The 23,450-nt window shown below is 47.0% G+C and overlaps 1 protein-coding gene and 1 non-coding gene across 3 annotated transcripts in view; both read left to right on the forward strand.

Moving 5' to 3' along the window:
- Positions 1-1,986: 1,986 nt before the first annotated feature.
- Positions 1,987-23,450, forward strand: part of SRCAP (Snf2 related CREBBP activator protein) — a 28,902-nt gene continuing 7,438 nt past the window's right edge. Inside the window, exons 1-26 of one of the 2 annotated variants that reach the window (XM_061401689.1) lie at positions 1,987-2,057; positions 2,613-2,875; positions 4,153-4,404; positions 5,978-6,163; positions 6,392-6,532; positions 7,304-7,526; positions 7,642-7,919; positions 8,548-8,638; positions 8,779-8,868; positions 9,356-9,544; positions 9,635-9,963; positions 10,067-10,244; positions 11,116-11,252; positions 11,472-11,641; positions 11,905-12,097; positions 13,615-13,751; positions 13,840-14,026; positions 15,035-15,204; positions 15,574-15,839; positions 16,054-16,341; positions 16,886-17,050; positions 17,331-17,516; positions 17,734-18,000; positions 18,334-19,841; positions 22,754-23,019; positions 23,155-23,357. In XM_061401689.1, coding sequence (XP_061257673.1) covers positions 2,822-2,875; positions 4,153-4,404; positions 5,978-6,163; positions 6,392-6,532; positions 7,304-7,526; positions 7,642-7,919; positions 8,548-8,638; positions 8,779-8,868; positions 9,356-9,544; positions 9,635-9,963; positions 10,067-10,244; positions 11,116-11,252; positions 11,472-11,641; positions 11,905-12,097; positions 13,615-13,751; positions 13,840-14,026; positions 15,035-15,204; positions 15,574-15,839; positions 16,054-16,341; positions 16,886-17,050; positions 17,331-17,516; positions 17,734-18,000; positions 18,334-19,841; positions 22,754-23,019; positions 23,155-23,357 — 6,154 coding nt within the window. In that variant the 5' untranslated portion in view covers positions 1,987-2,057; positions 2,613-2,821. The remainder of the gene's footprint in view (positions 2,058-2,612; positions 2,876-4,152; positions 4,405-5,977; positions 6,164-6,391; positions 6,533-7,303; positions 7,527-7,641; positions 7,920-8,547; positions 8,639-8,778; positions 8,869-9,355; positions 9,545-9,634; positions 9,964-10,066; positions 10,245-11,115; positions 11,253-11,471; positions 11,642-11,904; positions 12,098-13,614; positions 13,752-13,839; positions 14,027-15,034; positions 15,205-15,573; positions 15,840-16,053; positions 16,342-16,885; positions 17,051-17,330; positions 17,517-17,733; positions 18,001-18,333; positions 19,842-22,753; positions 23,020-23,154; positions 23,358-23,450) is intronic. The other variant, XM_061401690.1, reaches the window with a different exon arrangement.
- LOC133238979 (small nucleolar RNA SNORA30/SNORA37 family) lies at positions 8,331-8,461 on the forward strand. The gene has a single exon (XR_009733712.1). It is a non-coding gene; the product is annotated as a small nucleolar RNA SNORA30/SNORA37 family (small nucleolar RNA).

Below are 23,450 nucleotides of genomic sequence, written 5' to 3' on the forward strand. Positions count from 1 at the left end.
GAGAAATTGCTTTAGCACTCTGGGTGATCTATTAAAGTGGGGCGGACTCAACCGAGTTGGCAGCCGCAATGCAGCTCCAGCGGCAGGTTCCGTAGTGGATAAAAACGCTTCGTAGCGGGCAAGCGCTGTCTCTGCGCGGACTACATCTCCCAGCCGGCCTTGCGCTTCGGGCAGCGCCCTACGCTAGCACGCGAGCTTCCTCGCTCCCCCAACCTCCAGTTACTGTTTCTCGCGAGAAGACGGGCCGCGCCGGCGGTAGCGATAGTGAGCTGTGGTGGTGGCGGTGGTGTTGGTGGTGGCGGCCGAGACGGCGGCGGCCATTTTGGTGAGGCCTCGGAAGCGGCGGCGGCGGTTCGCTGCGAGTACCGTCTTCCACTTTTCCCACCGCCCGCCTGCATCACTGTGCCGCGAGAGGAAGCAGTGGAAGCAAGGCGGTGGTAGTAGCCGCGGGCCCCAGGGGAATTTAAAGGCCGCGAAGGCGGCGGCCAAGAGGGGGCCCTCCCCCCTCCTCGGCGGGAGGGGGGGTGGTGCGCACGCCCCCGAGGACGCAGGTAAGGAGAGGGAGACAAGATGGCGGACGCCTCACAGTTTCCCCCCTCCCCTGACGGGTGATTGCGCGCGCATCTTTCCGCCACCGCCTCCCCTCCCACCTTCCCGGGATGCTGCGCGCGCACCTTCGGCCGGGGCCCCGGGGCCGGTGCGCGAGGCTGTCGGCGCGCGCCCATAGAGACAGGCTCAGGGGGGCCAGGCTGGCCGGCGCTGGGCCCGGGCGCGTCTCCTCTCCCCTCCCGCCGGTCTGCGCACGCGTACCTGAGCGAGCGAGCGAGCCCTGAGAGGACGGACCCAGGTGCGCTCCTGCCCGCCCACCAACCCCAGCCCCCTCTCAGGGGCGCGCGGGAAGAGGAAGGGGGGCGTGGGGCGAGTAGTCGGGGCGCGCGCCCACCATATCCAGTCAGGAGCTAGGACCTGGCGGCACTAGCTCTCCCTTATCTCAGCCTTTCGCGGTCTGGTGGTGGTGGGGGGGTGCTCCCTGACCGGCAGGGATGAAAGACTGCCTAGCCTTGCGACCCTTGTGTGCGTGGGTTTGGGTTCTGGCGGGAGCCCCCGGGCGGTGCGCGCAGCCGGCTCTCTCCGCCTCCAGGCGCGCACGCGCGGGCCCCTCCCCCAGTCGCTCACGTTGGGTGGGGTGGGAGTCTAGGAGGGGGCGGGGCCATCTTAGGGCTAGTGGCAAGTTGGGGCAGAGGTCAGGGGTCACGCTGGGTCAGGCTGTTGGGACGCTTTGGGAGACGGTAATGAAGCCGGGGGTCGAGAGTTCACACTTCTTGATTCTGGTTGTTAGCGCGATTCCAGTGACTTGTGGAACAGGGAGTGAATCAAAGGCTGCGCCGTGGTTAAGGAATTTCCTTAAACACTGGGGAAACACTTCCGGGCCTTTTGTGGGTTTACCCTACCTATTTCCGGAGTATGGTTCTTTGCTTTTAGGCCTTCCTCACCTCTGAGTGCTACTCTAAGGTAGCTCTAGTTCTGGTGTTTGAGGAAGTGTCTTATGGGGCAGGTGTAGGAGTCGAAGTGCTCCCCTGAGGAAGGGTGGATTCTCCTGTGTTCAGCCCTCACTGGAAAGGAGAGCAGGCTGCCAGGCAGCCAGCACCTTTTGAGCTTCTGGATGTGACAGCTTTTTTGGCTTTGTTAATTTCAGCGGTTGGAGCCTTTTACCCTTCAGCTTTTTAAACTTGTTGTCGAGGCTTCACTTGCCAGCTTCTCCTCCCCAGCCAGAATCTCATATCCCTAGGAAATTCTGTTTTCACAGCACATGGTTTGTTTTTAATTTTTGGAAATGTGATCTTTTTCTATTGTAATTCTCTTCAGCCTTTGAACTGACTTGGGTTTATTAAAAAAAACTTCAAAAGTTGGTGTAAAGAAGGCTTTGATGGGTGTTGGTAGATGTGAATTAGTTCCTCACTGCTGTTTTCCTCCCTGTTTCAGGCGTGATTCCCCTCAGTACGGCGGCACCGTGGAAGTGCAGACTTTCACAGGGGGTGTGGTCTCAGCTCACACAGGTGAGGACTCGAATACTGCTTCATATACTGATGCTAATGGAGAGATGTTTAAGATAGTGATTGTGGTGCAACACAGTACTGGGTCTATGGATAGAGATCTGAATCACAGCCTGCCTCCACCAGGGAGAGTAGCACATTCTTTGGTTTTGACATCAGACTGTCTTAGTCTATTCTCCTCCTCCTGCTTCTTTACTGTGTCACCTTGTGCAAGTTATTTGGTCTGTTTGCCTTCTGATTTCCTAACTTATAAAAGAAATACTAGAATGTAAGCTCCATATAGGTCAGCCATCTTTTCTGCATAGTTCTTTTTTTCAGCATGTAGAAGGAACTAAATAAACATTTATCATGGCTTGAAAAGTATCTGGTTTATAAGTAAGATGTGAGAATTATAGAACACATCAAGTAAGTACTAAGAATTTGACACATAATAGGTGCTCAAGAAACTTAAGCTGTAATCACTGTTCAGTTATCTTTATTTGTTAGTGTTATTCTTGGGTTTTAAAAAGGTTCTTTAATCTTTCTAAATCACTTTCTACTGTTTTTACCCTACTTTAGGTGCTGCAGAGGCCGGTGGACCTGAGCGGAGGCTGGGACGCCCTAGTGGGCCCCGGGCCCTGGAAGGCGGGTCCCGGTGGCCGGTGGCCCAGAATGAGGCCAGTTCCCAGCATGCCCTGCAGCCGGACGCCAGCCCCTCGGCCAGCAGCAGTGGTGACAACGACCCAGTCGTTCTTCAGGCATCCAAAGAGGAGCCTGGGAGTGGGACCATGCAGAGCTGCCCCTCCCCTGCTCACCCTCAGCTCCCAATCTTGCAAACACAGGTTCGAAAGTGGGGTAGATTCCTTCTCTGCTGCTGCTTTGGGCTGCTGGCTTTGAGGCAGAAGGAAGGTGGCAGGTTTTAGCCATGTTTCCGTGATCCTAGCTAGCTAGGTAGCTGAGTTTGGAGAGTTTTTGATACTCAGGTGGGCTGTCAAGCCTGTTGGATACACATATTCTACTTTATATTAGTGTTACGTTGATCCTAAGAGCATGGAAACTCCTTATTATCTTCAAAAGTTTGAATTAGGCCAGGTTGGAAATGAGTTTTGTGACAAAATGCTTTCAAGACTGTGTGCTTTGAGAATAGCTCAATTTCTTTTGGAACTGAAAGGAGGTAAGCTTTATAGATGGGGTATATTGATTTTCTTCTAATATTGAGGGAATGTTGGAGATTGGGGAAAAAAATCATGACTTTTAAAACTGGACAGACCTAGATTTCTATACAGTAGACTTTTGATGGTTATGGGTTTGATATTTGTAATTTGCCTGGGAAATTCTGTGACATAATGTCTTTCATAATTCAGTCGAGGTAGGAATTTGAATGGCATACTGTGAAGCTTGTGTGCTAGAATTTCATGAGTTCCCTCACTATCCGCAATTAAGTCGGACTTTGTTCTCTACTTACTATAGTTTGTGCAGTACCTTGTAATAGGTAGATGTTTGAGAACAGTGACCAACCCTCCTTTTCCTCTCCCACCTCTCCAGTAAAGGAAACCTTAACAAGCCTAGTGATGAACATACAGAGGTTTGGGTGATTTGGGGCTTTTTGTCACCTTTTAAATTTGGTGGTAGCTCAGATTTATTTGCATTGATGAATCTGCCATACTTGCTGTGAAATGGAGGGAAAAATAGGGAGTTGTTTATTTGAGCGGCAGCCCACTCCAGTGTTCTTGCCTGGAGAATCCCAGGGATGGGGGAGCCTGGTGGGCTGCCGTCTATGGGGTCGCACAGAGTCGGACACGACTGAAGCGACTTAGCAGCAGCAGTAGCATGGAGGTTCTGAAAAAATCATTAAGATTTGAAGTCATGTGCTATCTTAGTATTTTTGAATTGGGGAATTATGTAAATGTCAGGCTATAATTCCTCTTGCATGATAAGTGTTTACTGGAAACTTGGCCTTACCATCTTGAATACCTTATTAAAACTATCCCAAATGCTGTGTTTATAAAAATGAGGTTGATACCCTACTCCAGAGTTTTTTCATGGGAAGATAGAATGAAGTAATGTACTAAAAACCCCTTAGGGCATTCATTTTATCTCTCACTTCTGTCTTTTCTAGATGGTGTCGGACGGCATGACAGGCAGCAATCCTGTGTCCCCTGCCTCATCCAGTTCCCCAGCCTCTAGTGGGGCAGGCGGCATCTCCCCCCAGCATATAGCTCAAGATTCCTCTTTGGATGGACCTCCAGGGCCCCCAGATGGTGCCACAGTGCCCTTGGAGGGGCTTAGCTTACCCCAGCCTACTGACCTGGCTAACAGGGGCCCAAAGTGGGAGAAGAGCCATGCTGAAATTGCAGAGCAGGCCAAACATGTACGTATTGGAAAGGCCCGTGAAGCTTCTTGGGCGTCTTCTTCCCGGAATTCCTGTGTCCCATGAGTACCTGACACTTCTTTCCTTGTCTTTGATTTAGAATATATGCTCTGCTTTGACTTACATGATTTTGAGCAAGTTGCTTGAACTCTGAGCCTCTTTTTCTTTTCTGTAAAATAAGGATGGTGTAATAGTTAATGGGCTACTTAAAAGTTTAAGTTGGCACTTCCCTGGTGGTCCAGTGGTTAAGACTCCAAGCTTCCAGTGCAGGGGGTGATCCTTGGTCAGGGAACTTAGTTCCCATATGCTACATAGCCAAATGAAAAAAAAAAAAAAAAAGACTCCACACTCCCAGTGTGGGGGGCCAAGTTTGATCCCTGCTCAGGGAACTAGGTCCCACATACCATAACTAAAGATCCTGCATGTGTTAACTGAGACCCAGTACAGCCAAGTAAATAAAAGTAATAAAATTTTTTTTTTAATTTTAAAAAAAGGAGTTAAGTTAAAGGAAAAAATAGACATGAAAGTGCTTTGTAAGCTAAAAAAAAATTCAGCTGGTTTCTAAAATTTACTAGTTTCCACTTTATGTTTGTCTCCTGTAGTCTCTGTTATACTTAGCAGAGGTAAATGTGATCTCTGGGCCAGCAATATCAGCCTTATTACCTGGGAACTTACTAGAAATGCAAATTCTTCACACCTCTTTTCTTCCTACCCATTTAAAACTCTAGGCATGGGGTCCAGTACTCTTAAAAGCAGTACAGATGATTCTGATGCATGCTCAGCTTTGAGAGCTGTTAGTCTAATATCCACGTCTTTCTTGGTATTTCCTTGGTGACCATCGGGCCATTTAATTCCCTATCTCATCAATGGCTGTTAGTCCCTTTGCTTTAACTTTTGTCAGGAGAGGACAAAAATAATGAGGGCAGTTGTCCTAAGTTGTCCTAACTCACTTCTGTTAAATAAAAATTTCAAGTGCTTTCATTTTTCTTAGGAGATATAATCAGTGTAGAAAGTATCATAATTTTGTTACACTAATCACTGTTAATCTTTTTTGTGTATAATTTTGCAGTAATCTCTACAAAATAAAATGTTTTTAAAAAGCAATTACATCAATTGGACTTTTAGTATCTATTTATAAGTATGGTTACTCTTGTGTAAGAATTTGCCAGCCATGGAAATCCCTTGTAGCTAGAGTTTGCTGTCCCCAGTTCTCTGTGAAGCTCCCCTTGGGTTTTGTTTTCTCAAGTCTTGCCTATATTCATAAAGTGTGAATTAACGGAAAGAGCATGAAATCTGGTGTTTGGAGTCGTTGGACCTATTTTTAATTCTCAGTCCTTATCACTTCCTGTGTAGTCTCAAGTAAATCACTTCATCTTTCTGAAAGTTTTTTTAGTTACCTGAAGAGCATATAACATCAACTCTTGGAGCTGGTATTGATAATGTTGACTTAAGGCAAGCATATAATACTCAGTCCAGTCAGTGCCTATATGTAGTCATAGCCCAAGGATTCAGCCACGGTCATGAGATGAAGTATATGTCCAGTAACTTAATTGATCTAACTCTCCCTTGTTAGGAGGCTGAGATTGAGACTCGAATTGCTGAGCTGCGGAAGGAGGGTTTCTGGTCACTGAAGAGGCTCCCTAAAGTGCCTGAACCTCCCCGCCCCAAGGGCCACTGGGACTATTTGTGTGAGGAGATGCAGTGGCTCTCTGCTGACTTTGCTCAGGAGCGCCGTTGGAAACGGGGTGTTGCCCGTAAGGTATGTCTTCAACTGGGCCTACTCCCTTCCATTTTTGTTTCAGGGTTGCTTTTCCTTGATGGTTGGAAGGGAACCAAACATAATAGTGTAGGGTGCTTACAAATGCCTCTAGTCTCAAGAGGCAAGCTATGACTCCACTGGATTCTTGGCTTTGATTTTTCTCTTTGCTCTTGACTTGGGGAGAGGCCAAGGGTCTGGCCTTGGAGTGTTTTCACTTCATTTCCACAGGTGGTGCGAATGGTGATCCGGCACCACGAAGAGCAGCGGCAGAAAGAGGAACGGGCCCGGAGGGAGGAGCAGGCCAAACTGCGCCGAATCGCCTCTGCCATGGCCAAGGATGTTAGGCAGTTTTGGAGCAATGTGGAGAAGGTAGGCAGCAGAGACTGGGAAAGGGAAATGCTTTGGGTTTAATGGGTGGGTAGCATGGTAACAGGAATGATCAGAAATTCTCCTTGAGAGAGTAAATAAATATGATTTCCTGCAATGCTAATGACATTTCTGTTGTGTGTTGGACCTTTCAAGCATTGAGTGCTATGAGAGAATTACAGTGGAAAAATACGGGCCCTGCCTTTGGTGATTGTTAGTAGGACTTTTTGACTTCTCTAGGCCATCTGTCCTTTGCAGGGCATTCAGCATGCTTTTTCTAAAACCTGCCTGTGCCGTTTAACTGCTTAAGTAACATTTAAGTTCTCATTAATTGAATTGCTCCCATATATCAACATTAAGTTGTAATTGTTTCTTAAGTATTATCTGGCTTCTGTCTATATTTTCATTCTTGTATCTTTCCAGTTCCTTTCCTTTCCACTTCAAACATTGTTTTGTATATTTATGGCCATTTACACATGCTTTTTCTGCTGCTAGGAATGCCTTTCTCCTCATTTTCACTCAGGGAACACCTACTTAATGTTTATGATTCAGCTCCGGATACATTTGTAAATCTTTCCCCATTGCCTGAGAGTAAAGTAGCTCTTCTCTCTCCTGTACTTCCTTTCTGCTTTCCTTGGAAGCATCCTTAAGGTCGTTTAGCTCTTCCCTCCTGAAAAGCCCGGGCCTAGCATACAGGAGGCTTCTCTAAATGTTGAGTAATAGTACAGAGTAAAAGATTATTTTGGTGATCCCTCCATTTTCTGTTTGTGGCAGGTGGTACAATTCAAGCAACAGTCCCGGCTTGAGGAAAAGAGGAAAAAAGCCCTGGACCTGCACCTGGACTTCATCGTGGGGCAAACTGAGAAGTACTCAGACCTTCTGTCGCAGAGCCTCAACCAGCCGCTAGCCTCCAGCAAGGCTGGTTCTTCCCCTTGCCTTGGCTCTTCCTCAGCTGCCTCTAGTCCTCCACCCCCAGGTTCCCGGATGGATGATGAAGGTGTGTGTCCTCTTTAGCTCTGTTACTCTTCCTCATGTACCCTTTCCAGAGCTGAAAACCCACCCTGTGGCTTGCAGGGCCCCGTGGACTTTGTGACCTTGTTCTCCTGCTATAGATGGGGACTTCCAACCCCAAGAGGAGGAGGAAGAGGATGATGAGGAGACGATTGAGGTTGAGGAACAGCAGGAAGGCAATGATGCAGAGACCCAGAGGCGTGAGATTGAGCTACTTCGTCGTGAGGGTGAACTGCCACTGGAAGAGCTGCTCCGTTCCCTCCCCCCTCAGCTGCTAGGAGGGCCTTCCAGCCCCTCAGGAACTCCCTCATCTCATGAGAGTGACACCCGAGATGGTCCTGAAGAAGGGGGTGAAGAAGAACCCTCTCAGGTGTTGAAGGTATGGCAGAAGGGGATAGAAGGTGGATTCAGAGTAGGCGCAGAGGGAGAGCCTCAAAAGGACTGAGTTCTTCTGGTCTGTAAGGTTCATTGTGGTTTTCAGGAGTTCTCCCTGATCTGAGCAATTGCGCTCTCATTTGAGGATGGATGGGAAAGAATCTGGGTTTGGGCAAGTTACAGCCTGAGATGGGCATATTTCTGATGTGTGGAAGAATATACTGCACTCTTTGGATTGCTGTGTGACCTTGAAAAAATAACATACCTTGGCCCTTGTCACTTCTATGAAATGTCGCTAATACTCATTTGCTGGTTTGGACCTGGGATGGTAACCTTGAAGTCTCTTCTGGACCTAAGCTCTGTTTTTCCATGTGTCTGAGTGCACGGGGTTGTTGTTGGGGGCTGTATTTCTTTTCTAGCACTTTCACAGGTCCTCCCCCAGATCGTGGGGCCAGGATTTGGTAGCTGGTGCTAAAATTGAAAACCCTTGCTGATATCTTTGCCCTGGGACTGTGTCAGTGGCAACTGTCAATCGATGGGACAGAGAGTATTCTGACATCTTACTCAGTGTTGGGTCTTTCCCTTGCTGCTCTAACCATAGGCTTTCTCCTTTCTTATCCTCTGCCATTCAGGTAAAACCCCCACCCTCAGTCACACAGCGCAACAAACAGCCTTGGCATCCAGATGAGGATGATGAAGAGTTTACTGCCAATGAGGATGAAGGTCAGACCTGTTCTCAGTCCTGTTGCTTCTTACCCCTTGAATCATCTGAACCTGACGTTTCAGGCTTTTTCACCTCTTCTACTTGGACTGTATGACCTGAACTTCTGTCCCACTTGGTCTTGTTTCATTCTCTTGCCTAGCGGAGGATGAAGAGGATACCATAGCAGCTGAAGAGCAGTTGGAAGGGGAGGTGGATCATGCCATGGAGCTGAGCGAGTTGGCTCGAGAAGGTGACACCAGATGTTTTACCGAGTATCCACTTGGTCTTTCTGTGCAGAATGCCAGAGATAAAGAGATGAATAAGACACTTTATCCCTCCTGGAGGAACTCCAGATCTAATGACAGATTTATAAGTGAATAGCTATAAATAGAAAATTATGACTGGTTATGGTGGAAATTTGAACATAGTGATGTGAGAGAAAGTGAAGGGAAGAACTGTGGGAATAATGATAGTGGCCTTGTTTAACCTGAACCTTAAAGGGGAGATTCATTAGATTGATACCATCCTTGCCAATGAAGGCAGTGCCATCCATGGTTCTGGCCCGTGTTAAGGGGCTTAGCCGAAAGTAGCTGGTGCTGAAAGTAAACTCTTTGCCTCCCCTCTGACCTGGGCCTAGCAGTGTCTGCAGAGCCTGAGGTAAAATGAACTAGCGCCACTCAGACCTCCTGTTTTTCCCCATGAAGCACCTAAAGGCTTACCATTCACTTCTCTTTCAGGTGAGCTGTCTATGGAGGAGTTACTGCAGCGGTATGCAGGAGCCTATGCGTCTGATGCCTCTGCCCCAGGTTCTGGGAGTAGTGAAGAGGAAGATGAGGATGAAGTTGAGGCTAACAGCTCTGACTGTGAACCGGAGGGGGCCACAGAAGCTGAAGAGGCTCCTCAGGAGGATAGTAGCAGTCAATCAGGTGAATGTGTGGTCATGAGGGACGAGCTGGGAAGGGCAGGTACTGGAGGAGCAGCTATGATGAACACTAAGCCTTGGTCTTGTGCTTTAGACTCTGCTGAGGAACAGAGTGAGGATGAGGATGAGGAACATTCGGAAGAGGAAGAAACAAGTGAGAGCTCGGAATCAGAGGAATCCGAGTCTGAGGAATCTGAGGAGTCCCAATCACAGAGCCAAGCAGATGAGGAAGAGGAGGAAGATGATGACTTTGGGGTGGAGTACTTGCTTGCCCGGGATGAAGAGCAGAGTGAGGCAGATGGGGGCAGTGGACCTCCCACCCCAGGGCCCACCACCACTCTAGGCCCTAAGAAAGAAATTACTGACATCGCCGCAGCAGCTGAAAGTCTCCAGCCCAAGGGTTATACCTTGGCCACTACCCAGGTATATCCAGGCCCAAGCTTCTGCTTTCTCATATCTTCACTTTCTTGTTTCTCAGTGACAGATGCTTCAGTTCCGTTGAGATACCTCTCTTCCTCCCTACCAGGTGAAGACACCCATCCCCTTGCTCCTGCGGGGCCAGCTCCGAGAGTACCAACACATTGGGCTAGACTGGCTGGTTACTATGTATGAGAAGAAGCTTAATGGCATTCTTGCTGATGAGATGGGGTTAGGCAAGACCATCCAGACCATTTCCCTGCTTGCCCACTTGGCCTGTGAGAAAGGTAATTAGGCAGGGCCCTTCTCCTTGGGTCTTCCTGGCCAATTTCCTGAGAAGCTTGTTTAATGACTTCAGCTGCAGCACCATGAAACCCTCTTGCTGCTAAGTAGCTTTATTGAATCTAATCAGTAATTGTATAGAGAGGTCAGTGTGGGCACTGGGATTCTTTTTTATTTTCTCCTTCAATTTTGATTTAGTTGATTTACAATTTTGCATTAGTTTCAGATGTATAGCACAGTGATTTGGTTATACGTATATACATAATTGTTTTTCAGATGCTTTTCCTTTTGGGTTATTGTAAGACATTGAATGTAATTCCCTATGCTATATAGTAAATCCTTTTAATATGTTTTACTTGTAGTAGTGCATATCTGTTAATCCCATATTCTTAATTTATCCCTCCTCCTCTTTCCCTTTTGGTAACCATAATTTTGTTTTTTGTGTCTGAGTCTGTTTCTGTTTTGTGAGTTGGGTTTATTTATATTATGGTGCTGTGATTCTTAGGAAGGGACACTGGGACAGAATGTTCACAGTTTATATGTGAGAACCAGAGCTCCAAAGTTTGTATTTCTTAACCATCTTTCATCATTTAAAAAATTCCTTTGCCCCAAATTTCTTCACATCTTTATTTTTTAATGAGACGTAATTAACATAACATTATATTAGTTTCAGGTGTGCAACATAATGATTCAATATGTGTATACAGTGTAAAATGACAATTATAGTAAGACTAGTTAACACCCATCATCATACATAGTTATAAAACATTTTGGTTTTTCTTGTGATGCGCACTTTTAAGATCTAGTCTCTTGGCAGTACAGTATTATTAACTGCAGTCACTGTGCTGTACATCTTTTAATTCTTTTGCTAAACAGGTAACTGGGGTCCCCATTTGATCATTGTCCCCACCAGCGTGATGTTGAACTGGGAGATGGAGCTGAAACGTTGGTGCCCCAGCTTTAAAATCCTTACTTACTATGGAGCCCAGAAAGAGAGGAAGCTCAAGCGGCAGGTTTGCTCCCCCATGTGATCACTCCCATCCACTGTTGATGCCTCCTATACTTTTAGGTCCTTTCCTCCAATGAATTTCTTTTCCTTCCTTTTCTGTTGCCCTATTCTGCTCCTGGGACTTTTCTCCTAACCTGATTGCTGTCCCTTGAAGACCTTAGGATGTCTTCTTTTTGTTCGTTCTTTTCACCCTACTTTCTGCTACTTTCTCTTGGTACTGCAGGGCTGGACCAAGCCCAATGCCTTCCATGTGTGTATCACATCCTACAAGCTGGTGCTGCAGGACCACCAGGCCTTCCGCCGCAAGAACTGGCGCTATCTTATATTGGATGAGGCTCAGAACATCAAGAACTTCAAGTCACAGCGCTGGCAGTCACTGCTCAACTTCAACAGGTGAAGATGGAGATGTCCAGGATTTCTGGGAGAGTAAACTTGTCCTGAACCCACTCCAGTGTTCTTGCCTAGAGAATCCCAGGGACGGGGGAGCCTGGTGGGCTGCCATTTATGGGGTCGCACAGAGTCAGACATGACTGAAGTGACTTAGCAGCAGCAGCAGACTTCAGCAGCAGTCCTGAAGGGTGGGATGCTTGGAAGGTGGACACTTGGAGGATGTTTTGCTGACCACCCTCCTTCTCATTCCATTTTCCTCTTTGCAGCCAGAGACGCCTGCTCCTGACAGGAACACCCTTGCAAAACAGCCTCATGGAACTGTGGTCCTTGATGCACTTTTTGATGCCCCATGTCTTCCAGTCTCATCGCGAGTTCAAAGAATGGTTCTCTAACCCCCTAACTGGCATGATTGAGGGCAGCCAAGAATACAATGAAGGTCTAGTCAAGCGTCTTCACAAGGTAGGGTCTGTACCAGTTTGTTGAGGGCATGGGGAATAACGAACTAAAGTTCACAGCCAGAAAACCCTTAGGGAGAGGGAAGGCAGTACTGGGCTGAATATACTCAGTTGTCAGGCTGCAGTGTTCCAGTGTCTAACCCATGGCCAGATTGAGCGACTTCATCTTAGCCATCATTCTGCTTTTTTTTTTTTTTAATGGTAGCATTTCTCTTTTTATTCCTTGAGTAGAGTAATGCTGAACAGTTTCTGGCTTGGATTTCTCTTTACATGACTTATCACAACTTCATATTTTTGTTGTGTTCCCTTTTTCCTTTTTGGTCTTTTCTGGCTCTTCTCCCTTTGTCCAATGTCCAGCTTTTAAATAACATTTCTCAGCATTCTGATCTTCATACTTTTTTTTTGTCTCTCAATTTACCTATCTCCTTTGCATACTCATAATTCCTTGACTGTCTAGACCACTCAACCTATATTTAAATTTCTAATGACATTTTTAATTGAAAGTTCCTCTTTTTTAAAATTTGTATTTTTGTTATCTGCCCCCAACCCCTTTGATGATCCCTGTCTCATGGACATTTTTGTACAGAAAACAATAAATGTTTCCATCTCAGCTTGGTGCCATTAGTCTGATATTTTGGGAGTGCAAGAGGGATTTCCCTTTCTCTTTGGCCCCCAGGGCTCACCACCCTGCCCCTCGCCTGGGTAGCTCTTGCCACCCTGCCTGAAAGTTCCTCTTGAACTCACTCTGTTATAAGCCAAATATCTTAAGCTTTATAGCCTGTTATTTCTATTCCATTTTGGTCAGTCATATCATTATTTTGGTAAATCAAACAAAAAACCATTAAGTTTTTCCTAAACTGTACCTCCTCCTTTTTAAAATCTTGCAATATTTCAAAAATTATTCCTGTTTTATTGAGTTATAATTGATATACAGCACTGTATAAGCTTAAGCTGTACAACGTAATGATTTGACATATATACATCATGAAATGGTTACCACACTAGGTTTAGTGACACTATCACTCTTCACTTCTTTTCATCTCTCTCTGAACTTCTTCCATGTCAACTTGATGACTAAATCCTAGTCAGATTTTACCTCCTGAGATCTCAGATTTGCCTTTTGTTTTCTGTGCTTCTGTCAGTGTCACATTTATTCTCAGCTTCTCGGCTGAATTTACTTTCATAATCTTATGAATTTACAGTTACTCCTTTAGGAACGTAGTTTGACTCATCCCTTCTGTGTAGTTAGTTGCTCTGTCCTCGGTGCTTCGTTTGTCACGTGTGTTGTGATTATCATCTTTATGTTTGTTTCTTTCATTATAGTAAATTCCTTGAGAGGAGGGCTTACATCTGACTCATCTTTGTGTGGTTGGTTCCTGCTTGCTGCATGGCTGCATGGGTGTTTACTAACGGGCTAAGCCAGGGCTCTTGCTGGTCATCAGGCCAAGACCCAGGGAGAGGGTTCAGCTGGGACACAGTGCCCGCTCTTCTCCTGTCAGCCTCCTGCTTATTTACTTTTAGGTTTTGCGGCCTTTTTTGCTGCGCCGAGTTAAGGTAGATGTTGAGAAGCAGATGCCTAAAAAGTATGAGCATGTTATCCGCTGCCGGCTCTCCAAGCGCCAGCGCTGTCTTTATGATGACTTCATGGCCCAGACCACGTAAGGCAGGACTGAGGGTGGGCCTGGGACCCCAGACTGGAGCGGGAGTGACTGCTAAGGTGCCCTGTTTATTTCTCCTTTCTCTCAGAACTAAGGAGACGCTAGCCACAGGCCACTTCATGAGCGTCATCAACATTCTGATGCAGCTGCGAAAAGTCTGCAATCATCCAAACCTATTTGATCCTCGACCTGTTACCTCCCCCTTCATCACTCCAGGCATCTGTTTCAGCACCGCCTCTCTGGTGCTAAGGGCCACTGATGTGCACCCTCTCCAGGTGAGCAGTTGTCCCCAAGATTATCGCCCTAACCCAACCCTGCACCTCTTTTCTTTAGGCTGGAGTCTGACCTTTAGCATCCTTACTTCCCCTGTCACCTCAGCACTGTTCCAGCTTAATTGTTTTCTAATAACGGTGTCACTTTGGGCAAGGTAACTATTAACTTGTAACCCTGAGTTTGCTTGCCCTTCAAAATAGGGGTTGTAAGGCCTATTCTGCAGTATGTGTGAGAGAATTGTGTTAGTATTTTTTAGAAGTACTTTGCATAATAATTAATACTTAAATATTACTTTGTTTTCCTGCTCCTTCCCTCTTTTTGGCCACTTCCCCCCGAAAATTTTGTTTTCATTACAGTAGAACACACATAAAAAGTTTTGCCATTTTAACCTTTTCTAAGCATATGGTACAATTTCATTAATACATTCATATAGTTATATAGCCATTGCTATCATCCATCTTCAGAACTGTCTTCATCTTCCTAAACTGAAACTCCATATTCATTAAATTATAACTCCTCATTCTTCCTCTAGTCCCAGCACCTGGCACTCACCATTCTACTTTCTGTCTCTATAAATTTACTATTCTAGTATTTCATGTTTCGTGGAATCATAAAGTATTTGTCCTTTTGTTGCTGGCATATTTCACTTAGTAGAATGTTTTCAAGCATGTGTTAGAATTTCCTTCCTTTTTAAAGTTGGCTAATATTCTTTTGTACATGTTTTTGTGTATATGTGTATATTCACATTTATGCACGTTGTTATTTTGTTGTGTTGTAGGACTTTGTGTGTTCTGGATGTTAGGCTCTTATCAGACACATGATTTGCAAATACTGTAATTTTGGTCCCATTCTATAGCTTGCCATTTCACTCTGTTAATAGTGTCCTTTGGTGCAGTCCAGTTTATCAGGTCTTTGCTTTTGCTGTCTGGTATGTTATCCAAGAAGTAGTTGCCAAGTTTCCAAATCTTTGATCCTTTGACACTGTGTTTTTGTATTCCTTCTTATGTCAGCGGATAGACATGGGTCGGTTTGACCTCATTGGCCTGGAGGGTCGTGTCTCTAGATATGAGGCTGACACATTTCTACCCCAATACCGCCTTTCCCGTCGGGTTCTTCTAGAAGTGGCTACTGCTCCTGACCCCCCACCCCGGCCCAAGCCAGTCAAGATGAAAGTCAACAGGTACTAAGGCTGAGGAATAAGGGATGGGTTCCTAAAAAAAAGTAGCTACAGCTGGCTGGGTGGGTTGGGGTGGAAAGTTGGAGGCTAGGCTCGACTGTTTATATGGGTGGATGAAAAATGGGGGAGAGAATAACTAGAAGATGGTCCTGGGAGAGGCCCTTGTGTTTGTCACTGATCGTTTCCCCCCCTCCCTCTGCTTGGTGCCTTTTGTTTATCGGATTTCTTTCTCTTTTTCTCCTTTGGGTCTTACCTTTCCCTTTTTTGCTTTTATAATCTGCCGATTTCTCTGCCTCATCTTCCTTATTTATTTTTTTTCCTATTCCTTACTCTCCCTCCTCCCCTACCCATCCCCTTGTTTTTTCCTCATAGGATGCTGCAGCCAGTGCCCAAGCAAGAAGGCCGGACAGTGGTGGTTGTGAACAGTCCACGGACCCCGCTGGGCCCTGTCCCAGTCCGACCCCCTCCAGGCCCTGAACTCTCAGCCCAGCCCACCCCTGGCCCAACCCCCCCAGTGCTGCCAGCACCACTGATGGTGTCAGCCTCGCCTTCCGGGCCCCCACTTATTCCAGCATCCCGGCCTCCTGGCCCTGTTCTTTTGCCCCCACTGCAGCCAAACAGTGGGCCTCTCCCCCAGGGTGAGTTGCAAGGGAGCCAGGATGCTGGGGGTACTTCAGGCAGATTGTTCGGATTGGGGGAGAAGTAATGAAATTTAGTGTTTGAGGAGCTGGGTTGGAGAGAGGGGTGTGGTGTTTGATGGGCTACGAAGGATTATGTATGGAGGCTTCTAGGAGCAGGCTAAAGCTTAATTGGTCAAGTTATATCTGACAGGCATTTGCTTTGTGTTTACAGTGTTACCATCCCCTCTGGGGGTCTTAAGTGGGACCTCACGGCCTCCCACACCAACCCTGTCCTTGAAGCCAGCCCCACCTGCCCCTGTTCGCCTGAGCCCTGCCCCACCACCAGGCTCCTCCAACCTGTTGAAGCCGCTTACAGTGCCCCCAGGCTATGCCTTCCCAAATGCTGCTGCCACCACCACCTCCACCAGCACGGTCACTGCTCCCACTACGGCAGCGCCAGCTCCTGCTTCTGCGCCACAGCGCCTCATCCTGTCTCCCGACATGCAAGCTCGCCTGCCCTGTAAGTCCCCAGGGCTCTGTGAGGGTAAAGGACTTGAGCTGGCAGGAAGGCCTGTCTGTGTGCCATGGAGCAAGAGAAGAAAAGCTGGGGGCCAGGCATGTGTCAGATTCTAGGTAGCTAACATATATTAGGTATCTTGCCAGGCACTGATAATTCATAATCAAGTAAGAGCCCTGAAGTAGTTCACAGTCTCTAGTTGGGGAGGTGACCCAAAGATGAGTAAATAGTGGTCAGTCTAATAATAGATAATTATTTGGGGTAAAAGGGCAGCACAGTGGGCAGGTGTGTGTGTGTGAGTGATGAGCTCAGGATGGTGGAAGGCTGTTAGAGGATGTAAAGGCGATTGCAGATTAAACAAGCAGGATTGGAAGGAGTAGCATGTCAAAAGCTCAGAGGCTGTAGGTGGAGGCTGAGGTTCTTAGAACATGGTGAATTGAGTGGGGGATGGGTTGGAGAAACTGGAGACTTGCACCTCATGGAGGTGTGTGAAATGACATTGAGCAGAGTGAGCCCCACGTACATTAAGCCTCTTCTTTATTTGTAGCAGGTGAAGTGGTCAGCATCGGGCAGTTGGCCTCACTAACACAACGTCCAGTGGCTAGTACAGGGGGAAGCAAACCGCTCACCTTCCAAATCCAGGGCAACAAGCTGACTTTGACTGGTGCCCAGGTGCGCCAGCTTGCTGTGGGGCAGCCCCGCCCGCTGCAAAGTAGGTAAAACCCACCCCCTGTCCTGCCTTTTTCTTCCTCTTCTTTGTCCCTTTGTTTTTGTGGCTCTTTCTAGATGTCAGCCTTTATGTTTTTTCCCCCTAGCTTTTGGTGGGTGTGGCCAAGGGGAATGGTTGAAGGGTTCTTTAGATCAAGATAGGTATGAGGTTATTCTGGAGAAGTTACTCCCTTTCTGTTCTTTCTCTCTTCTCTTGCCCCTGCCTCTGCCCTCCTCCGGCTGATAGCTGCTTCTTTCTCTCTCTCTCTCTTCCCTTAACCCAGGGAATGTGGTGCACCTGGTGTCAGCAGGGGGGCAGCACCACCTCATCAGCCAGCCTGCCCATGTGGCCCTCATCCAGGCCGTGGCCCCGACCCCTGGCCCCACCCCTGTCTCTGTGCTGCCTTCTTCGACCCCCAGCACCACCCCTGCCCCCACTGGCCTCAGCCTTCCGCTTGCTGCTAACCAGGGTGAGGCTTCTGGCCTTCCTACTTACTTAGCCCTTGCTGGCCTTGGTCCTTCCAGGCATGCCCTGGGCTACTGTCTGTCTAGCCTTCCCCAGTGTTGTTGTCCCTTGCCAGTAACTCTGATATCTGTCTGCTACCCTCTCCTGCCCTTGGACTTCTTCCATCCTTTGGGTTTCTTGTTTCTTTTCTACCTTCCCCTCAATGTAGCTTCCTCTTGCAGTGCCACCAACCATGGTGAATAATACAGGCGTGGTGAAGATTGTAGTGAGACAGGCCCCTCGGGATGGACTGACTCCTGTTCCTCCGTTGGCCCCAGCACCCCGACCTCCAAGCTCTGGGCTTCCAGCTGTGTTGACTCCACGCCCCACATTGCCCCCTGGCCGTCTACCCACACCTAGTCTGGGTACTGCCCGGGCTCCCATACCCACATCCACTCTCGTGAGGCCACTTCTCAAGCTGGTCCACAGTCCTTCGCCTGAAGTCAGTGGTGAGTCAAGGTGGCTGATGCCAGAAATTTTTGCTGGGAATGGAGATAGGGTGGCCCAGAGGGTATCCAAGTCACAGTAGATGCTTTCATTATCAGTATACTGGTTTGCAGTGGCCCCCGCTGAGCCCTTGTCTGATTCTAAGATACATTGGTTAGAATCTGGAAGGAAAAGAAATGTTAAATTGTTCGATTCCTTGAATCTTTGAGATCATGGTGTGGGAGTGAAGGTCTTCTGGGAAAAGGTGAACCTTGAGGGTAGGGGAATGGGTGGGACAGGGTAATAGAAGGACCAAGAAAAGAATGGGGGGGCTAACTTATCCTCTGTCTCCACAGCTTCAGCACCCGGAGCTGCTCCCTTGACCATCTCTTCTCCTCTCCCTGTGCCATCCTCACTCCCTGGACCAGCCTCTTCTCCAGTGCCAGTTCCCAACTCCTCTCCCCTTGCTAGTCCTGTGTCTTCTACAGTCTCAGTTCCGGCGTCGTCTTCACTTCCCATCTCTGTCTCCACAACTCTTCCTTCCCCAGCCTCAGCTCCACTCACCATTCCCATCTCAGCCCCCTTGCCTGTTTCGGCTTCGGGCCCAACTCTTTTGACTAATGTGACTCCAACACTGGCACCGGTTGTCTCAGCAGCCCCTGGACCTCCTTCTTTGGCACCAGTTGGGGCTTCTCCATCAGCGTCAGCCTTGACTCTAGGTTTGGCCTCAACTCCATCCCTGTCCCCATCTCAGGCACCTGGTCACCCTCTATTGTTGGCTCCGGCCTCTTCACATGTTCCAGGGTTGAACTCAGCCGTGGCCCCAGCATGTTCACCCGTCCTGGTGCCGGCTTCTGCTCTGGCCAATCCTTTTCCGGCAACACCAAATCCAGCTCCAGCTCAGGCTTCCCTTTTGGCTCCAGCACCTACTGCATCTCAGGCTCTGGCCACCTCTCTGGCTCCCATGGTGGCTCCACAGACAGCAATCCTGGCTCCTTCTCCAGCTCCTCCTCTGGCTCCTCTTCCAGTCCTGGCTCCATCACCAGGTCCTACTTCTGTCCTGGCTTCATCACAGACTTCGGTTCCAGTTCTGGCTTCATCGTCTACTCCAGGAACGCCTTTAGCCTCAGCCTCCTCATTGGGGTCAGCCCCAGCTGCTGCGTTGGCTCCATCATCAGCTCAAACTATGGTACCAGCCCCAGTTCCATCACCTCTTCCGAGTCCAGCTTCTACGCAGACACTGGCTTTACCCCCCGCTTTAGCATCCACTTTTGGCGGCTCGTCTCCATCTCAGACACTCTCTTTGGGAACTGGGAACCCTCAAAGTCCCTTTTCAGCTCAGACGTTGTCATTGACTCCAGCATCATCCCTAGTACCAGCTCCAGCCCAAACACTGTCTTTGGCACCAGGACCACCATTGGGTCCATCTCAGACGCTGTCTTTGGCTCCAGCACCCACTCTGGCTCCAGTTTCTCCGATGGGCCCAGCCCCAGCTCACACGCTGACTTTGGCTCCAGTATCATCATCTGCTTCACTCCTGGCCCCAGCTTCAGTGCAGACACTGACTTTGAGCCCTGCCCACGTTCCGGTGCCCACCTTGGGCCCAGCAGCAGCTCAGACTCTGGCATTGGCCCCAGCCTCAACACAGAGCCCAGCTTCCCAGGCATCTTCCCTTGTGGTTTCGTCATCTGGCGCCGCTCCCTTGCCTGTCACCATGGTATCCCGGCTACCTGTTTCCAAGGATGAGCCCGAAACACTGACATTACGCTCTGGTCCCCCCAGCCCTCCCTCCACTGCTACCTCGTTCAGTGGTCCCCGACCTCGACGCCAGCCCCCACCACCACCTCGTTCCCCTTTCTATCTGGTAAGTTTTACTGTCTCAAAGGAGAGGGGACAGGAAACTGAATTCTTTTGGAGTATTGCTATAGAGTGGATGGAACAAAATAATGTCACTTTTATCTTGGTAAATTACAAAGCCTGTTTTTTTTGGACCTAATACTTGAATGCCACTGGACAGAGCCCTACCCTGGGCCTTTACTCTTATCTGTAAAATGGGAATAATAATTCAGGTCCTACTTTTCACAGAGGAATAGTTGAGGACATAATGTGCTTTTAAAACTATTAATCACTGATGTGTTCAAGGCTTTTTTGTTACATTTTTTCTCTGGTTCTTGTTTACTCTTAAGTTAGTGTTGACATATAATTGCCCCATTTTACAGATGAAACTAGCTCATTAAATGATGTTTTAAAATTTATACAACTTGTGAGAATACAAATGTGCTGACTCTACTGCTTTCTCTTCTGCACAAGAGGCAGTCTCAGAGACAGGAAGATTTTTCTCAGTTGATCACCATCGATATTTGAACTTATAAGGGATAAAGGACACCATGGAATACAGTTCCCTAAAGATCATGAGCCTTGCTGTAGTGTTTTACCTTCATGGTGATTAAGTGGGCAATAAAAATAACTTTTTTCTGTCCCTTTATGAGCTTTCTGGTAGCCATTTTTTTTCTGTCATGTATATAGTTCTATGTATGTTTGGTTGAGTTCAAGTTGCAACACAGTAAGTAACCCATGACCTGATAAGGAGAAAGATCTAGGGAGTCTTTCCAGGTCCTCTTGTATTTTTCTCCCGCTGATAATAGAGCTGCTGCTCTATTATTATGCTCTATTATCTATTATTCTTTGCCTCAGCCCCAGTCCCCCACCCTCCATCAGTGCCACTGACTCCACCTTTGGTCTTCCTCTAATGCTGCCAGGTTGGTCTGGCTTTTTGGAATCAGAGAGGAAAGCCTAGATCTTAGCCCAAGGGTACAACCCCATAATCTGTGTTTTACTTTCATTGCTCTGCAAGTGTTAATAGGTAGCAGCTTCTTGACACTTTTTTAAAGAAGTTTGAGATATAAATCACATACCATACAGTTCTCCTATTTAAACCATACAATTTATTGACTTCTAGTATATTCACAGAGTTATGCACCTGTGACCATGGCCAACTTGAGAACCATTTGCATGTTCTGTAAAGAAAACCCCACACTTAGCCATCGTCCTTAATACTTTCCTTTTCTCCTAACTCTAAATAACCACTAGCCTACTTAATGTCGTACTTATTGAGTCATATATAGTCTTTTGTGACTGGCTTCTTTCACTTATTTTAATGTTTTTGAGGTTCATCCATGTTATGCTATAACTGAGTTATATGTGTATATACAACAGTACTTCATTTTAAAAAAAAATTGTTGAATAATATTCCATTGTATGGGTATACCATATTTTATATATCTGTTGATCAGTTGATTGGGGGACATTTGGTTTGTTTCTTCTTTTTGGCTGTTATGAATAATGCTGCTATGAACATTCATGTATAAGATTTTGTATCTTTTCATGTGTTTTCATTTATATTGGATGTAACTTTAGAAGTGGAATTGCTGGGGTATGGTAACTGTGTTTGACTGAAGAATTGACAAATTTGTTTTCCAAAGTGGCTGTACCATTTTAAATTCCCTAGCGCTTGTGGGGGTTTGAGATTCTCTACATCTTTGCCAAAAACTTGTTGTCTGTCTTTTTGATTATATCCATCCTAGTGGGTTTGAAGTGGTGCCTTGTGGTTTTGATTTGCATTTCCCTGATCATTAATGATGTTGAGCATCTTTTCAGAGGTTGTTAGCCATTTGTATATTCTTCTTTGAAGAAATGTCTATTCAGATCCTTTCCCTTTTTTAATGGGGTTATTTTGTTTCTTTTTGTTACTGATATGTAAGATTTCTTTATGTATTCTGGATACAAATCCTTTTTCAGATAGATGATTTGCAAATATTGTTTCCTTTGCTACTACTGTTGAGAGCTGGCCTTAATGATTTTTCCCTCTAAGATGCTTTCCTTCCTCACTTAGACCACCAAAAGCCAAGAGGTCAAGCTTAAGATAGCAGTCAGGAAGGGAAATTTGGGACACTGCTTTTTTTCAGGACCATCATGTAGATTCTAGTCTTCATTATTTGTGCATTCCAGTAACAGATATTTATTGAGAGCCTACTTTGTGCCAGATAACAAGCTGAATATTAGATGAATACGATGAGCAAGATCAGATATTTTTCATGTTATATAGGGCTTACAGTTTAGTGGATAGAAGATGTTAAAGAATTATAGCCATGTAAAACTCCAAGAGTGAAAAGTGCTACAAGAGTTAGGTGACTTGATAGCCTGTGAAACTGGAAGCACAAAAGATGGGAAAGGATTGGGTCAGAATCATACAGATTTTCTGCCACTGGGAAAAATCTCCCCTCCCCTTTTCTCTCTCAGGGTGATGGTACCTAGATGTCTGGGTAGCTGTTCCCATCCCACCGCGTTCCAGTCTAACCTTTGACAGAGACCTGGCATGGATTTGGTTAGCATGCCTGCATCCTGCTCAGTGCTTTGAGGAGGGATTTTAGTCATTGTTTTGGATCTACCACAAGAAGATAAATTAGGGTATCCTGGAGTTAAGTGTTTTATGGGAAAATCCACACATATCATCCATTCTATAAGTTGATCGAATATATGGATCTTAATTTTGAGTATTCAGACATCTGCTTTGGTAGCATACAGGGAAGATCAGTTTTCTCTTTCAGAGAAGTCATTTCATTCAATGTGGTGAAAAGAGTAATTCCCATATTGACAACTTGGGAAAGTTAAAATAGTGTGTTCTTGAATCTTTGGGTTTCCATAAATTATGTTTAATTCTGGGAGTTACTGCCAGGTCTTCTGTAAGGATGCTGATGACTTTTTCTATGTTTTTAGGACTCTCTGGAGGAAAAGAGGAAGCGGCAGCGGTCTGAACGCCTGGAACGGATTTTCCAACTTAGTGAGGCTCATGGGGCCCTGGCACCTGTGTATGGGACTGAAGTCTTGGATTTCTGTACCCTGCCCCAACCTGTTGCCAGCCCCATCGGCCCTCGTTCTCCTGGCCCCAGCCACCCCACCTTTTGGACTTATACCGAGGCTGCCCGCCAGGCTGTACTGTTTCCCCAGCAACGACTAGACCAGCTGTCAGAAATCATTGAGAGGTTGGCAGGGCTAAGTGCTAATGGGAAGTGGGTCTTGGGGCCTCTGAGTGGATATAGTGGTTAGGGCTGTTAAAGGTGCTGACTTCTGGGGCCATTCAGAGTTCCATATTTCTACAGCTTGGCTTCTTTTTACAGGTTCATCTTTGTCATGCCTCCTGTGGAGGCACCTCCCCCTTCCTTGCACGCCTGCCACCCACCTCCTTGGCTGGCCCCACGTCAGGCAGCCTTCCAGGAGCAATTGGCTCGTGAGCTCTGGCCTCGGGCTCGTCCTTTGCACCGTATTGTGTGTAACATGCGTACCCAGTTTCCTGACTTGAGGCTCATCCAGTATGATTGTGGTGAGTTCACTGGCCAGTGAGGGTCCCTTGATCTCTTTTCTTGTCTTAGTCTCAAGATGGTTATATCCGAGGGATGCTCTACATAAGGTTTCT

Source organism: Bos javanicus, chromosome 25, assembly GCF_032452875.1.
Source record: "Bos javanicus breed banteng chromosome 25, ARS-OSU_banteng_1.0, whole genome shotgun sequence".
Lineage (NCBI taxonomy): Eukaryota > Metazoa > Chordata > Mammalia > Artiodactyla > Bovidae > Bos > Bos javanicus.